We start from the raw sequence: 16,078 nt of genomic DNA on the forward strand, positions 1-16,078 counted from the left end.
TGGCTATATCAGTTGAGTCATACAAAGGAATAAAGGCAATGTTAATCATGAATTGTATCAGCAGAGTGGACGCATTTGAACCCTTCACCCAGGGAAATCAGGGAAACTGTGCCCTTGTGCCTCTTCCCCACTCTAGCATCTGCCTGACCCAGAGGGAACCACCTGCCTGAAGTTTAGGTTTACCAGTCTCTTATTTAAGAAGTAGTTTAATCACATAGGTGTGTTTCCCTAAACTACTTATTTAGGTTATTTCATGACAAAGGAATCCTCCTGCTGATTGTCTTCTGAAACTTGATTTTTTTCACTCATGTATGGCTAAGATTCACCCTTGTGTGTAGTTCATTTGTTTTCACTGCTGTGATTGGTGGTATGAATACACCAGAATTTAAAATCTATCTTCTTGTTGATGAGTATTTGGATTTCATTTCTTTTTTTTCCTCCCTCCCTCCTTCGCTCCCTCCCTTTCTTCCCTCCTTTTTTCCTGCCTGTCTTTGCCATTGAGAACCATACTGGACATTCTTGTGTCTTCTTATCTATGTGCAAGAATTTCTCTGGAATATAAATCTAAGTGGAAAGTGCTGTATCCATGTAGACAAATGTTTGACTTGAATTGTTTTCTAAAGAGATTATGTTAATGTATTAAGAGTTCCTGTTGATCCAAATCCTTTTTGACATTGGGTATTATTAGATTCTTAATTTCTGCTGACTTAGTATGTGTAACATTATCATGATTAGGATTTTCTCTCCTGTAAAATGCTTGTTCCTATTTCTTGTCATTTTTCTATTGGGCCATGTGTCTTTTAAAAATGTTTAAACTTTAAATAGTTTATCTTTTTTTTTTTTTTTTTTTTTGAGACGGAGTCTCGCTCTGCCGCCCAGGCTGGAGTGCAGTGGCCGGATCTCAGCTCACTGCAAGCTCCGCCTCCCGGGTTCACGCCATTCTCCTGCCTCAGCCTCCGGAGTAGCTGGGACTACAGGTGCCCGCCACCGCGCCCGGCTAGTTTTTTGTATTTTTAGTAGAGACGGGGTTTCACCGTGTTAGCCAGGATGGTCTCGATCTCCTGACCTCCTGATCCACCCGTCTCGGCCTCCCAAAGTGCTGGGATTACAGGCTTGAGCCACCGCGCCCGGCCCTTTTTTTTTTTTTTTTGAGACGGAGTCTCGCTCTGTCGCCCAGGCTGGAGTGCAGTGGCGCGATCTCGGCTCACTGCAAGCTCCGCCTCCCGGGTTCACACCATTCTCCTGCCTCAGCCTCCCGAGTAGCTGGGACTACAGGTGCCCGCCACCACGCCCAGCTAGTTTTTTGTATTTTTTAGTAGAGACGGGGTTTCACCGGGTTAGCCAGGATGGTCTTGATCTCCTGACCTCGTGATCCGCCCGTCTCAGCCTCCCAAAGTGCTGAGATTACAGGCTTGAGCCACCGCGCCCGGCCTAAATAGTTTATCTTTTAAAGTTATTCTGGATATTAATTTTCTGTTGGTTATGTATGTGGCAAATCTCTTCTCCCAAATTGTGGCTCATTCTTTCATTTTCTTTATCGTATTCTTCGTGAACCTGTGTTCTCATTTTTTTTTTTTTTTGAGATGGAGTTTTGCTGTGTCGCCAGGCTGGAATGCAGTGGCATGATCTCAGCTCAGTGCAACCTCCACCTCCCAGGTTCAAGCGATTCTCCTGCCTCTGCCTCCCGAGTAGCTGGGACTACAGGTGCGAGCCACCATGCCCAGCTAATTTTTGTATTTTTAGTAGAGATGGGGTTTCACCATGTTGGCCAGGATGGTCTTGATCTCTTGACCTCGTGATCCTCCCGCCTTGGCCTCCCAAAGTGCTGGAATTACAGGTGTGATGTGTTCTCAATTTTAATGTTAAATTTATTAATCTTATTTTATAACTAGAATTTTCTGTGCCTTGTTTAAGAAAACTTTCCCTACTCCAAAGTCTTACAGATAGCCTCTTCTAAAAACTTAGTGATTTTATTTTATATTTTATTTGGTTTGACAGGTCTCGCTTTGTTGCCTAGGCTGGCCTCCATCTCCCTGGGCTCAAGCAACTCTCCTGCCTTAGCTTCTAGAGTGGCTGGGACTATAGGTGCAGGCCACGAGGCCTGCCTGGCTAAAAAGTTTAGTGCTTTGACTTCCATGGATCAGGTCTTTTATGCCCTGGGCAACATAGTGAGACTTCATCTCCTAGTTAAAAAAAAAAAAAAAAAAAAAAGGCCACGTGAGGATACATGCAAACAGGGAGAACGCTCTGTGATGGTGAAGGCAGAGACTGGAGTGACGCAGCCGCAAGTCAAGAACACCAAAGATGGCCAGCAGTCACCAGATGCTAGGATAAGTCAAGGGGCGGGGACTCCTCCGAGTTCCATACTGGAAGAGGTAGTGTTGGGAGGGCCGGCTCCCCTTTCCTCTCCACGCCAGGCCTGCCTTGTCTTGGAAGAGCCTCGCACGGGCATCCTGCTAGCTTGTCCAAGCTCGCTATTCCTGGAAGGCTGCTCCTCAGCCAGTTCACGGGTCTAGGTGTGCCGGCGTGGGAGGACCTGGGTGGAAAGAGGTCTGTGTAGGTCTTAGAAGTGGGCACCAGACCCTTTGGTTGGAACCCTGGGGTTCTGGATACCCAGAAGGTGGTCCAGAAGAGGGGATATGGGGTCTCGGTGGGCGTGCCTTGGCCCCAGGGTCTCCTCATTTTATGGGGGAAACTCCAGCCATGGTTCTGGTATTGGCCTCAGCCTGCTCTTGGTGTTTATCTAAAGCCTGGATGATCAGGTGGGGGCTTCCTTCCAGTAGAGGAAGTCGTGCTTGAAGGGCTCTTTTTGTTGAGTTTGGCCATGAGGACAGGGTATTGGTGAATGTGTACTTGTGTTGCAAGTGCTTGCCAGTATGCAGGATGGAAGTCTTCAGTATCTCCACTCTGCAGGGTGGTCACATGAATGTATACATGTGACAAGACTGCATGGAACACAGGCTCACGTGCACACACACACACACGCAAGGACACATGCACACACACACGGTCACGCGCACACACACACGGTCACGTGCACACACACACGGTCACGTGCACACACACAGGCACACAGACGGTCACGTGCACATGCGCACGCACTCGCACGGACATACACGCACACACATGCACACACGCTCACGTGCACACACGCACATGGACACGCATGCACGCGCATACACTCACACATATGCACACTCGTGCGCACTCGCACACATGCACGCGCACATGCACGCGCACACACACGTGCACACACACACGTGCAGGTAAATGCCTTGAAATCTGGATGGTGCTGATGGATGGTATCAAGTCAGTTTCCTGGCTTTGACACTCTCCTGTAAGATGTCACCATGAGAGGGAACTCAGTGAAGAGTATGTGAGATTTTCCTGTATTTCCACCCTGTATCAGCATTTGAATCATGTATAAGAGAAAAGCTAAAAATACAAATCTCTGGTGCCAGGCCTCTCTCTAGGAGACGTGGCCTCTTGGCCATGGCCCCTGTGACCTCACTTGTTGGCAGCGCCCAGGTGATTCTGTGTGCAGCTGGTCAGATGTCAGGACTCACTGTTTAGGGGAAAGCTGGGACCATGGGAGCTGCGCAGCCCCCCGCACTGATGGGTTCATCGTGACCTGGGAGTGTTTTCAGTTGGTGTGTACCTGCAGCCCCTGCCTTCCCTCATGACTTCTTTCCACCCTGTTCTTTGTTTTCCTCTCTCTCTCCTTCCCTCTTTCCTGTATCTTCCTATGTATTTTTCTTGGAAAGAGCTTCTTTTTTTTTAGAGACAGAGCCTTACTCTGTCGCCCAGGCTGGAGTGCAGTGGTTTGATCTTGGCTCACTGCAAGCTCTGCCTCCCGGGTTCACGCCATTCTCCTGCCTCAGCCTCCTGAGTAGCTGGGACTACAGGCACCCGCCACCACACCTGGCTAATTTTTTGTATTTTTAGTGGAGACGGAGTTTCACGGTGTTAGTCAGGATGGTCTCGACCTCCTGACCTCGTGATCCGCCTGCCTTGGCCTCCCAAAGTGCTGGGATGACAGGCGTGAGCCACCGCGTCCGGCCCGGAAAGAACTTCTTTTAGCACCACTTTGGGCCGACCGTTCTCCCATCGCAGGTTCTGACCTGGGATGGCAGTTGGGGGTGTATGTCTTTTGGGGCCGAGCTGAACTCAGCATTACTAATTAGTTGGTTAAACTGTCTTTATGTTTTTGCTTTGCAGATGTTAATCAGCTTCACATTGTTTTCTAGTTGTTAGAAGTGGAAGCTTGGCAATTGGCCTCCATTCTTCCCATGGAGGACAGGGGCTTAACGGCCTTTGAAGAGGACCAGAGATGCCTTTCCCAGAGCCTCCCCTTGCCGGTGCCAGCAGAGGGCCCAGCTGCACAGACCACTGCCGAGCCCAGCAAGTCGTTTTCCTCAGCCCACAGACATCCGAGCAGAAGGAATGGTCTTTCCAGACTCTGCCAGAGCAGGACGGCGCTGTCCGGTAATGACCTTCGACCATTGCAGGCCTTAGCGCACGGAAATACAAATGTGGAGTTGCTCTGTGTTCTCACGGAAACCCTCTCACCAGTGATTAAAGTCACTCTGTTCCTGCAGAGAAAAGTTCATGGTTTAGGTGCTCGGCTCACGCTGGCAGGTGACTGCGGCAGGACTCTTTCTGCTGCTTTTGCTCTGCCGTGACTCCCAGGCATCTGGCGCTTCTGTTCAGGCAGCAGGTGGAACTCACCTTCACATTTCAGGGTCAAGTTACAGCAAAATGTTATTTCTTACTTCAGAGTGTGTAAGAACGCTCTTCTAGGTTAGGCTGTTTTACTAGGGAAATTCAACTTTGCTTATGCATTTACTGAGCTAAATGCAGTTTAGCTGGTGGACCAAGAATCATGGGGCAGAAGTCTGTGGTGCCTCCTATGTCTAAGCACCCTAAGGGTCTGGGCCGTGGTGAGGAAGAAAGCATCACTTGCCTTTGAGGGGCTGTCTGATGGAGGCACTTGGGGAGACAGCAGGCTGTGTGCTTGAAGTGGGGGGTAGACCTGGAAAATGGGGAAGTGGGGCACAGAGCTGCAGGAAATGGCTCTGTGCGCAGGAAATGGCTGGGGGATCTGGTCTCCAGGCCGAGGGGCACTTCAACACTGGAGTAGGAGGGTGTTGGAGCTGAGCTTGTGCACTGGGGTGTCTGAGGGTATAGAGCGGAGGGCCCTGTGGAGAGCGCCTGGGTTACTGCAGGGAGGGCTGGGCTGGGAGGCATGCAGTGCCCTTGGGAGTGGGCTTCACCCAGGCGCTGATCAGTAATGTTCTCAGTGAGTGTTGACAGGTGTGTTCCTGTTTTGGAGCATCATTCTGGTGGCTGCATGAGGAACAGGGGTGGGAGCCAGAGGCACAGGGCCTTGAGACATGAGGAGGAGCTGTGCTTGGTGACTGCTGTCTAGGAAGAGGAGGGGCAAGAGAGTGGCTGGATGGCCATGTGGCTTCCAGCCTCAGAGAATGGTTGGGGTCAGGCCACTCACTGAGAAAGTCAGGGTTCCTGGATAAAGGACACGGAGGGGAGGGGATGGGAGAGAAATGGAAGGGCCAGGTCTTGGGTGCTTGGTTTTGAGCACTAGAAGAATGCAGCTGGTGTCTCCTGAGATGGGGAAGAGGGTGAGTGGGCCATGGGAGGTCTGGGCTGGAGGTGCGAGTGTGGGAGTCTTCAGTGCATTTCTAGTTTAGATGTATTTAAAGCTACCGAGGAATGGGTGAGATAGAACCAGGGTCACTGAGAGGTGAGAGGGTGGGAGGTGGGGGAGCCCAGGTGCCCAAGGAAGGTGGTGTGGGAGGAGCGTGAGGTCTGAGGAATGACTGGGCTGAGGGTTTTGGGAGCCATTGGAGGCATTGCTGAGAGTGAGAACGCTGCACAAGGAGCTCTTGAATTGAAGGACGCCTCCAAGGAGTAAGTGATGGGGCAGCTGCCGGAGTAGCTGTGGGGTCTCGGAATGACTGACGGAGGACAGACAGTGGGAAGGAAGGGACCTTTGAATGTGATTAAGCTTTTTTGGTTTTTGAGACAAGGTCTCACTCTGTTGCTCAGGCTGGAGTGCAGTGGCACAATCATAGCTCACTGCAGTCTCAACTCCTGGGCTCAGGCAATCCTCCTGCCTTAGCCTCCTGAGTAGATAAGACTGCGGGGGCACACCACCATGCCCAAGTAATTTTTAAAAATTTTATTTTTAGGCCGGGCGCGGTGGCTCAAGCCTGTAATCCCAGCACTTTGGGAGGCCGAGACGGGCGGATCATGAGGTCAGGAGATCGAGACCACCCTGGCTAATACGGTGAAACCCCGTCTCTACTAAAAATACAAAAAACTAGCCGGGCGAGGTGGCGGGCGCCTGTGGTCCCAGCTACTCGGGAGGCTGAGGCAGGAGAATGGCGGGAACCCGGGAGGCGGAGCTTGCAGTGAGCTGAGGTCCGGCCACTGCACTCCAGCCCGGGCGACAGAGTGAGACTCCGTCTCAAAAAAAAAAAAAAAAAAAAAAAAAAAAAATTTATTTTTAATAGGGACAGGGTCTCGCTGTGTTGCCCAGGCTGGTCTTGAACTCCTGAACTCAAGCAGCCTTCCTGCCACAGCCTCCCAAAGAGCTGGGATTATAGGCACGCCTGGCTTTGAGTGTAATTTAGACACAGAAGTGTTGATCTTGTGCTGTTTGTGCTTCCGAGTGGACCTGGTGGTTGCCTCAGTGGATTCTGGGGACCATGTTCAGACACACGATGAGAGTGTGCATTAGCTGTGCAGACTGACTTAATCCTTAGATCTTTTTGCAGGAGTTAAGGGCAAGGGCTGTGGACTTGGCAGAAGGTGGACTCTGGCAGCTGTGTGAAGTCTAAAGCTTTGCTTCGCTTCTCTTTTCAGAAGACAGATGGAGCTCCTACTGTCTGTCATCACTGGCTGCCCAGAATATTTGTACAAGTAAACTGCACTGCCCTGCCGCCCCCGAGCACACGGACCCGGCCGGGCCTGGGGGCAGTGTGTCCTGCTGCTCCCTGCTGCGGGGACTGTCCTCTGGGTGGTCCTCACCCCTGCTTCCCGCCCCTGTGTGCAACCCTAACAAGGCCATCTTCACTGTCGATGCCAAGACCACAGAGGTATTTGCTTCTGTTTTAGATCCAGCTGTATAGACGTGGGTTTGGGGTTTGTGCCTTAAACCTGGGATTTGTTTGTTTTAATGCAATTAGAAAAACATTTGGGCACTTTGGGAGGTGGGAAGATTGCTTGAGCCCAGGAGTTCAAGACCAGCCTGGGCAACAGCAAGATCCCATCTCTACAAAGAAATTAGCCAGATGTGGTGGCACACACCTGTAGTCCCAGCTACCAGGGAGGCTGAGGCAGGAGGATCGCTTGAGCCCAGGAGTTCAAGGCTGCAGTGAGCTATGATTGCACCACTGCACTCCAGCCTGGGCAAAAGAGTGAGACCCTATCTGTCAGGAAAAGGCTGGCTTCTGTGTGGTCCTCCTGGGCTGTTCTCGGCAGCTGGTGGAGCTGCTGGGGATGTCTGCATCCTTGTTCCTCTTTGTGATTCCTCAGATCCTGGTTGCTAACGACAAAGCTTGCAGGCTCCTGGGGTACAGCAGCCAGGACCTGATTGGCCAGAAGCTCACGCAGTTCTTTCTGAGGTCAGATTCCGATGTGGTTGAGGCCCTCAGCGAGGAGCATATGGAGGCTGACGGCCACGCTGCAGTGGTGTTCGGCACGGTGGTGAGTGGGTGCGGGTGCAGAGCTCAGTCTGGCCTCAAGATCAGCAGCGTACGGCAGGAAGAGCTCGGTGTTCCCCACTAGGAGCTCTGCTAGGGGTTGGGTGGCACCAGGGCACCTCAGCTTCTTCAGCTGAAAATGTCATCCCAGGTGCTGTTTCCCTGCTTCAGTTGCAGTGGGGGTGGGGGCCCTTTAAAAACGAATCGTCACAGGAATGGACACTGTGGCTGTGGCTGGACTCCCGGGGGGTGTCGTGGGTGGCCCTTGCTTTGTTTGAGGGCTGTAGCTTCACTAGTGTTTTGCAGTCCTGCTGGGTACCACATCAGATTCTCAAGAGTATTATGGTTTTATTGTCTATTGATTTTTACATTCTGTTTGGTGTTTGTGGGAGTGGGCAGGGCTGTGGGCCTGGAAGTGTTTTCCTAGACAGTGTTGATTCTCTCACCTGTGCCATGTGTCCAACCTGGATGTTGACAGGTGAGCTGAGTTGGATGTGGAGGACTGAGCCCAAGGCATGGAAAAAGCTTAGCACCAATTGTATCAGAAAATCACTGGTTCAAGCAACTGACTACTAAGAAGAAAAAAATTAAGATATTCACCATGTGTTGGTGTCTGTTTCTTTAAGAAATAGCAGATACTGCTTTTTTCACCCCGCAATATTACCGTGAACTGAGAATGAAATCAACTCTCTTGATAAAACTTGCACTTGGAGATTTTAATGTTCAGTATCAGAAATCTTGTTTGTGCTTTGGTAAATTTCTGAAATGAAGGACAGGTAAGCAGAAGTTGAAAACGTTGCAGTGCCTGGAGTTTGGGCCTCCTGGAGGTGGGTGCTCCACCCAGACTGGTCTTTTGGGTCCATGGCATGCAGGTGCGAACCTGTCTCCACAGGTGGACGTCATCAGCCGTAGTGGGGAGAAGATTCCAGTGTCTGTGTGGATGAAGAGGATGCAGCAGGAGCACCGCCTATGCTGCGTGGTGGTCCTGGAGCCCGTGGAGAGGGTCTCGACCTGGGTTGCTTTCCAGAGCGATGTGAGTGTGCAGCTTTGCCTCATGTCTCACAGATGCTGGAGCCGGCGTTCTCCTCTTCAGCAAGTGCTGGTCCCTGTCTCATTCTTTTGGGAAGAAAGAGAGGATGAGGAGCCTGGAGGGTGTGCCCAGTGGTGCCCTCACTGATTGTGTATGCTTGGGCAGGGAACGAACCTCCTATACTTCAGTTCCTCACCTGTAAACCGGGGCATAATCATAACTCCTCATAAGGTTGTTTCAATGTTTAAATGAGATAATATGTGTAAAACCCCCGGAATAGCAGCTGGCATTAGGGACAGCCCTCACGTGTGAACTGGATGTTATTAATGACTTGTGGTGTGGGCCAGGCTCCTGAAGAACAAGAAAGCCCACAATTTAGGTACATCTCTGGTAGAAGGAGAAAGACGGTGATACTCTTATCCAATTCATGTGTGTATGTCTCTTGTACTTCCGATGGAGAAATCATGTTGGGGTCTTGCTTATGAAAATAAGCAAGCTTAGTTAGAAAATATTGAAGCTTAGTGAAATTTACAGCTGGAGCGCAAGAAGCTTTTAGGATGAGCACTGGGCTTTTCCTCCAGGGCACCATCACGTCATGCGACGGTCTCTTTGCTCATCTTCACGGGTACGTGTCTGGGGAGGACGTGGCTGGGCAGCACATCACAGACCTGATCCCTTCTGTGCAGCTCCCTCCTTCTGGCCAGCACATCCCAAAGGTAGGGCTCCTGACCTCCCGCACTGTGTGATGGGGTTGAGTTCTTAGCTCTGAATCCATATCCGGAGACGTAGACCAAGGGTTTCAGGAGGCAGGGGCAGCCTTTAGGGTGGGATGTGCTCAGTTTTGAGCTTACTATGCGCTGAGGCCTTGACCAAGGGCGGGAGCCTATGTGGTCTCCCAGCTGACCACTCCTGTCCCCTGAGTCTTGTCCCTGGAGCCTGCTGGGGGCAGGTGTTGGGATCTGTCTTAAGGGAGGACTGGCCAATTGTCAGGTTTCCCCTCAAAGCAGGACGGCCTCGTCAGCCAGTCGGGGGCTGTGGGAGCAGCGTTGGAGGGCAGTGGAGGTTGGGGTATGACCTGAGGCTCTAGTAGTCATCTGAATCCTCCAGGTTGCCTGTTTCCCACCTAGTGTGTGGCTTTCACACAGGGAACCCCATTACTTGAGCTGAACTGATGTCACACCCCAACAGCCTGCAGGGTGGGGCGGGACAGTTGGTTTTGGCTGAAGTCAGCTCTGGGGCTGCAAGAAGTAGATCTTTTCAGGACATCCACGGGAACTCCCCACTTTTATGGCTTGCCTTAAACCAGACCTTCACCCTCTGAGCCTGTCATTTACTATTTTAAGCTTCCCAGCTTGGTTGGAAGCCCTGCTCCCCGCCACGTTTGTTCTCTCTGTGCCCTTTGCTCTAAAGCAGTAGCCACTTGGGCCTCAGAGCGGGCAGGAGCATCAGCCGGTGCCACTACTCCAGGAGGCTGCTGGGCAGCATCTGCCGAGTCTGAGCAGAAGCAAACCTCTGACCCATCTGAGCCACGTGTTCAAAGGAATGTGCGCTGGAAAACATGCGTGAGCGTGTTCTCAGCAGCAGCACTGTTCCTAGTAGCCCCGCACTGGAGCCACCTAACACCTCGCAGCAGCAAATCGAGACAGACCCTGTGAGCCATGGAAAGGGGACCCTGTGTCCCGCTCATTCCTTGTCTGGCTCACTGGGGCCTGCGGCCATGTGAGGTTCAGCAGAACTGGGTCAGGGCCTGTGTTTGCCACAGGGAGCCTGGGGTCTTGAGTTCTGACCTTGACTAGGGGCAATGCTATGTTCAAGACAGGGTAGATGAGCTGCCCTGCCTCCGACACAGGCCCCTCCAGTTCTCTCATTTTACAGGGTGAGCCTTTAAACAAGGGCAGACACACAGGCCTGGATCCAGTTTGCCATCTTGTAACTATAAAGGGAAGAAACTTAAAAATTTTTGGTTTGGGCTGGGAAGGTGGCTCATGCCTGTAATCCCAGCACTTTGGGAGGCTGAGGCCGGAGGATCACCTGAGGTCAGGAGTTTGAGACCAGCTTGGCCAACATGGTGAAACCCCGTCTGTACTAAAAATACAAAAATTAGCTGGGTGTGGTAGCAGGCGCCTGTAATCCCAGCAACTCAGGCGGCTGAGGCAGGAGAATTGCTTGAACCTGGAGGCGGAGGTTGCAGTGAGCCAAGATTGTGTCACTGCACCCCAGCCTGGACGACAGAGTGAGACTCCGTCTCAAACAAACAAACTTCGGTTTGGAGTGCTGTATTCATCAGGATTTAGTTGGGAAACCGAGTGCATTCCAAGTACTTAAAGCAGAGGGAATGCAGTACAGGGGTCTGGTTGTGTGAGTGATGGGGGAGTCGAGAAGGCCGCTGAGAGCTGAGCGACAGTGGGAACCACTGCCCCGCAGGCAGGAGGGATGAGGATGGAGGGTGGGACTGGGCCACCCACAGAGGTGGAAGCTGGGACATTGCCCAAGGCTGAGAGGGGTGGGAGTACACATCCACAGATGCACAGCTGGTGCGGTGCAGCCTGTGGGGCCAGTATCCTGGGGCCAGAGCAAGGATGGCAGTTGCCAGTGACGTGGCTGAGCCCCGAGCCTGAGCCCCACAGTCCTCCCTCCCTGCTGGTGCCCGGCCCCCTTAGTAGGGGTGTCTCACTTGCCCTGGGGTCGCTGTGCCTGGGGCGGCTCTGGACACTGAGTCTTCCACACCCACAGAAGGGCTCTTTCCTGGGCCAGGCAGGCCCGGGAGGAGAGGAAGGCAGAGCAGTGTGTGTGTGAGATGTCCTGGGGACCTTCCCTGATGACATGTGGGGTAGAAGTCAGGTCGGATGCAGCACAGATTCAGTGCTCTGTCCATGTGAAACACGGCTTGAGCTAAACGACAAGCCTTTCTTTCAGCATCTCAAGATTCAGAGGTCTGTTGGAAGAGCCCGGGACGGCACCACCTTCCCTCTGAGCTTAAAACTGAAATCCCAACCCAACAGTGAGGAGGCGACCCCCAGTGAGGCGGCCCCTGCGAGGGGCTACTGGGCATCTATCTGGGTGTTCTGCACCATCAGCGGCCTCATCACCCTCCTGCCAGATGGGACCATCCACGGCATCAACCATAGCTTTGCACTGACGCTGTTTGGTTACGGAAAGACCGAGCTCCTGGGCAAGGTGGGGTTGCCCTGGGCGCCTGGCTCCCCGTTCCCTCAGAGGAAGCTGCTGTGCTCTGCAGTTCAGGCTTGCGTGTGGCACAGGCCTCACGCCCGGCAAGCTCTCCAGCTCGCACCGTTACCCAGGAGGGACCTTGGGTCCAGGGAGGGAGGTCCCTGCTCACAGCTGCCAAGCTCCTTCCTCTCCACCTCTCCCCAGCAGCCACCGTTGGAGAGAGGGAGAGGAGCACTATGCCTCGAAGCCCTAGAGATCTGGTCTGACTGATGGACCAGGGTTTACGACACAACTGCCAGGGTTCATTTCTCACCCTAGTAGAAATAATAAAAAGTAGCTAAGCTAAGTTGTAGTTAAGTTAAATTTAAGTTAGTTAAAAAGCAGTTAGCGTTCTTCCTGGATGCTATGGGCAGTGTCCCATAGCTTTGAGGAAGCATCTGTCAGAGCAGCTCCTGGCCTGGGAGGAGGCTGGGAGGCCCCACAGTCCTTCTGTCCTGGGCACACGTCACTGTTCCGGCCACTAGTGGTCCGTGTGAGGTGAGGCTTGCAGACATAGGCTCCCAGATATATGTAAACATGGGGCCAAAGGCCAGATGTCTGCTCCAAAGATGTGTCGATGTCGCTGTAACTTGCCGCAGACTGTGCTTTTATGTTTTACTTAAGAAAAGGGGCCGGGCGGCCGGGCGCGGTGGCTCAAGCCTGTAATCCCAGCACTTTGGGAGGCCGAGACGGGCGGATCACGAGGTCAGGAGATCGAGACCATCCTGGCTAACACGGTGAAACCCCGTCTCTACTAAAAATACAAGAAAATTAGCCGGGCGAGGTGGCGGGCGCCTGTAGTCCCAGCTACTCGGGAGGCTGAGGCAGGAGAATGGCGTGAACCCGGGAGGCGGAGCTTGCAGTGAGCCGAGATCGCGCCACTGCACTCCAGCCTGGGGCACAGAGCAAGACTCCGTCTCAAAAAAAAAAAAAAAAAAAAAAAAGAAAAGGGGCCGGGCACAGTGGCTCACGCCTGTAATCCCAACACTTTGGGAGGCTGAGGCAGGTGAGTCACGAGGTCAGGAGATCAAGACCATCCTGGCTAACACGGTGAAACTCTGTCTCTACTAAAAATACAAAAAATTAGCCAGGTGTGGTGTCAGGTGGCCTGTAGTCCCAGCTACTTGGGAGGCTGAGGCAGAATGGTGTGAACCCGGGAGGCGGAGCTTGCAGTGAGCTGAGATAGCGCCACTGCACTCCAGCCTGGGCTACAGAGCGAGACTCCATCTCAAAAACAAAAAAAAGAAAAGGGGAAAAATCATGAATTACATGTTGAGCATCAGCAGGGCTTCAGGTGTGTCCAGGGACATTTGGCCCGAGGCCTCTCCTGACCTTGAGGGTGAACCCTCAGGGACTGGCTCTCCTTGTGTCCATTCCTCCCCCAGGGGGACGGTCCAGTGGGTCAGCGTGGATCCTCCAGGTTCTGAAATGTCCCCACTTTGTTTTCTAGAATATCACTTTCCTGATTCCTGGTTTCTACAGCTACATGGACCTTGCGTACGACAGCTCATTACAGCTCCCAGACCTGGCCAGCTGCCTGGATGTCGGTGATGAGAGTGGGTGTGGGGAGAAAACCTTGGACCCGTGGCAGGGCCAGGACCCCGCTGAGGGGGCCCAGGGTAAGACACGTCCTCTTCCTCCTGAATGCGCCTGCAGCTGCTAAGTCCCAGACAGCCCCATGTCTCTGAGACAGGGCTGGGAGGAACAGGAGCTACGGCCCCTCCAGAGGCTCAGGGGTGCTGGGGGCGCGGAGTGGGGGGTGACTGTTTCCTGGTTTGATGTTCCTCTCTGTCTCAGGGGCTGTGACAGGTTATTCTTACAAATGTATGAGCATAGAGAAGAATAGAAAACCCCCCAAGATTGCATCACCTGTGTCCATAATATCCGAGACACAGCATCCGAGACACAGCTAACTGACAGTCAATATCTGAGACACAGCTAACTGACAGTCTTATCTTTTCTAAGTAAACTTACATAGCTTCGTGTAGTTTGAGTGAATCCATGTAGCAAATCCAATTACAGCTGATCCTTGAACAACTGGGTTTGACATTGGAGGGTCCACTTATACACGGATTCTTTTCAACCTCAGAAATCCAGTATTGGTGGGAGGTGAAGTTGGCGTATGTGGAGGGCTGACCTTCCATGCACCTGCGTTCTGTGGGGTGGGCTGTGGGAATTGAGGGTGCTCGGATTTTGGCATTCTGGGGGTCCTGGAACCCATCCCCTGAGTGTACTGAGGGTTGACTGCAATTCCTAAATTGAATGTTCTACCAGTATTTCCTGGTTTAATTATATTTATCCCAAATAGTTTTAACATTTTAAATTATTTCAACAAATGCTCCCGAGTCCCTTTCATATGCACAGTCTTAGGTGTGTGGCATGTGAAGACAGGCACACTGCCTCCTGTCCCGAGGGACCCACTCTGGCTGGGAGCAGTGGGGGGCAGTGGAACCCACTGATATCCCGGTAGGGCCCACGCCTGAGCTCCTGGTAAGGAGCAGGCCCCTGGCTGCTTCCACAGTGCTCGCTCTTTTGTTGACAAGCATGGGGTGGGGGTGCACCCTGTCCCTGGCTCTGCCCTGGTGGGGACCCCAGGACTCTGCCTCCATGGGCTCTGCCCCCTGGAGCATGGGCTCACTGGGTGTGGTTCTGGAGTCCTGGGCCAGGCTGGGACTCTAGGCTCCAGGTAATGGTGTGGCGTGGCGTCGGGTGGGGGTCTCTGTTCTATGGAAGGACACAGTGGGCGTGAGATAAAGAGAGAGAGAGAGTGGCCCATGCTGGCAGAAAGCACAGCCTCGTCAGGGCTCTGCATCGTGGTGGGGCCAGGCGGGTCGGCAGGTGCTGGCTTGCGAGGTTGTCCTGCACGCGGTCACTCGGGTATTGAATGAGTGCGAAAGTGGATTTAATACAGTCACTGAGGAAAACTATAGCTTCACGAGACTGACTGGCCTTGTAAGATAAACATCCACCGTCAGACACTCATTCACCTAGACAAGCTTTCTGGGCTTCAAGTGAGTTCTTTGGCACACGCCCCCGGCCTCCTTCCCCACAGGGTCTCGCCTGGGGCATTAGAAGCTGGATTGTAACATTTGTTTTAAAAGATGCTTTCTTAGGCTGTTGGTTCTCCTTACAATCCTGGCTTTCCTTAGCATGTGGTTCCCCTCATCGTGTCTGGGTTTTTCTATCTTATAATCTATCCTTTATACGAGCTTTTTCCTCTGGCACTGATGATATTCTCCTTCCCTTTTTTCCAGAATTCCAAATCCTGACCTGTGCACACACGCTTGTGTGTTTAGTACAGGCTCTTTGTCGGATATTTGGTGGTTGGGGGAGGGGATCACAACATTTCTGTGCCTCTCACATTGCTTCCTTAGGATGAATTCTTAGAAGTGGAACTTTTGGTTTCAGGGAATGAACACTTTTGCTAGTTATTGTCAAAAATGCCTCTCAGAGAAGTTATGCCGAACCACCCAACAGTCCTGGTCACAGAGCAGGCTTCCCTTGGCTTGGGGCTAGGGTTCTTCCCCGGTCCTTCTTCTTCTTCTTCTTCTTTTTTTTTTTTTTTTGAGATGGAGTTTCGCTCTTGTTGCTGAAGCTAGAGTGCAATGGTATCATTTCACCTCACTGCAACCTCTGCCTCCTGGGTTCAAGTGATTCTCCTGTCTCAGCCTCCCGAGTAGCTGGGATTACAGGCGTGTACCACCATGCCCGACTAATTTTGTATTTTTAGTAGGACGGGGTTTCTCCATGTTGGTCAGGCTGGTCTCGAACTCCCAACCTCAGGCGATCCACCTGCCTCGGCCTCCCAGAGTGCTGGGATTACAGGTGTGAGCCACCGTGCCCGGCCTCCCAGGGTCCTTCCTAATGCAGGCTGCTTTCTCTCATGTAACCAAGAGACATACACTCATCCCCTACCATGTGCCAGGCTGCGCTGCGGGCAAACACCCCTGCCCTCATGGGGACTGGAGGAAGCCAGGTGACATGTGGAGCCCAGGAAGCGGCCAGAGCTCAGGAGGAAAGCAAAGAGGGTGTGCAGTCTTAGACTTGGGGGCCCAGGAGGCCTAGGGAAGCCTTGTAGATACCCAGGTACAGTGTTTCTGGGATCAGGAGCCAT

General features: G+C 52.5%; 2 protein-coding genes across 3 annotated transcripts in view; one reads left to right on the forward strand and one right to left on the reverse strand.

Annotated features, from left to right (window-relative positions):
- The window catches only part of PPP1R7 (protein phosphatase 1 regulatory subunit 7), a 136,763-nt gene that overhangs the window by 40,526 nt on the left and 80,159 nt on the right, over window positions 1-16,078 (reverse strand). The gene's annotated exons all lie outside the window — the stretch shown is intronic.
- The window catches only part of PASK (PAS domain containing serine/threonine kinase), a 48,784-nt gene that overhangs the window by 3,221 nt on the left and 29,485 nt on the right, over window positions 1-16,078 (forward strand). For both annotated transcript variants that reach the window (XM_050752025.1, XM_050752026.1), the window contains exons 2-8: window positions 4,248-4,485; window positions 6,886-7,118; window positions 7,558-7,728; window positions 8,617-8,757; window positions 9,336-9,470; window positions 11,671-11,931; window positions 13,415-13,583. In XM_050752025.1, the coding sequence (XP_050607982.1) occupies window positions 4,290-4,485; window positions 6,886-7,118; window positions 7,558-7,728; window positions 8,617-8,757; window positions 9,336-9,470; window positions 11,671-11,931; window positions 13,415-13,583 (1,306 nt within the window). In that variant the 5' untranslated portion in view covers window positions 4,248-4,289. The remainder of the gene's footprint in view (window positions 1-4,247; window positions 4,486-6,885; window positions 7,119-7,557; window positions 7,729-8,616; window positions 8,758-9,335; window positions 9,471-11,670; window positions 11,932-13,414; window positions 13,584-16,078) is intronic.

This window comes from Macaca thibetana, chromosome 12 (genome assembly GCF_024542745.1).
Source record: "Macaca thibetana thibetana isolate TM-01 chromosome 12, ASM2454274v1, whole genome shotgun sequence".
In the NCBI taxonomy this organism is placed as follows: domain Eukaryota; kingdom Metazoa; phylum Chordata; class Mammalia; order Primates; family Cercopithecidae; genus Macaca; species Macaca thibetana.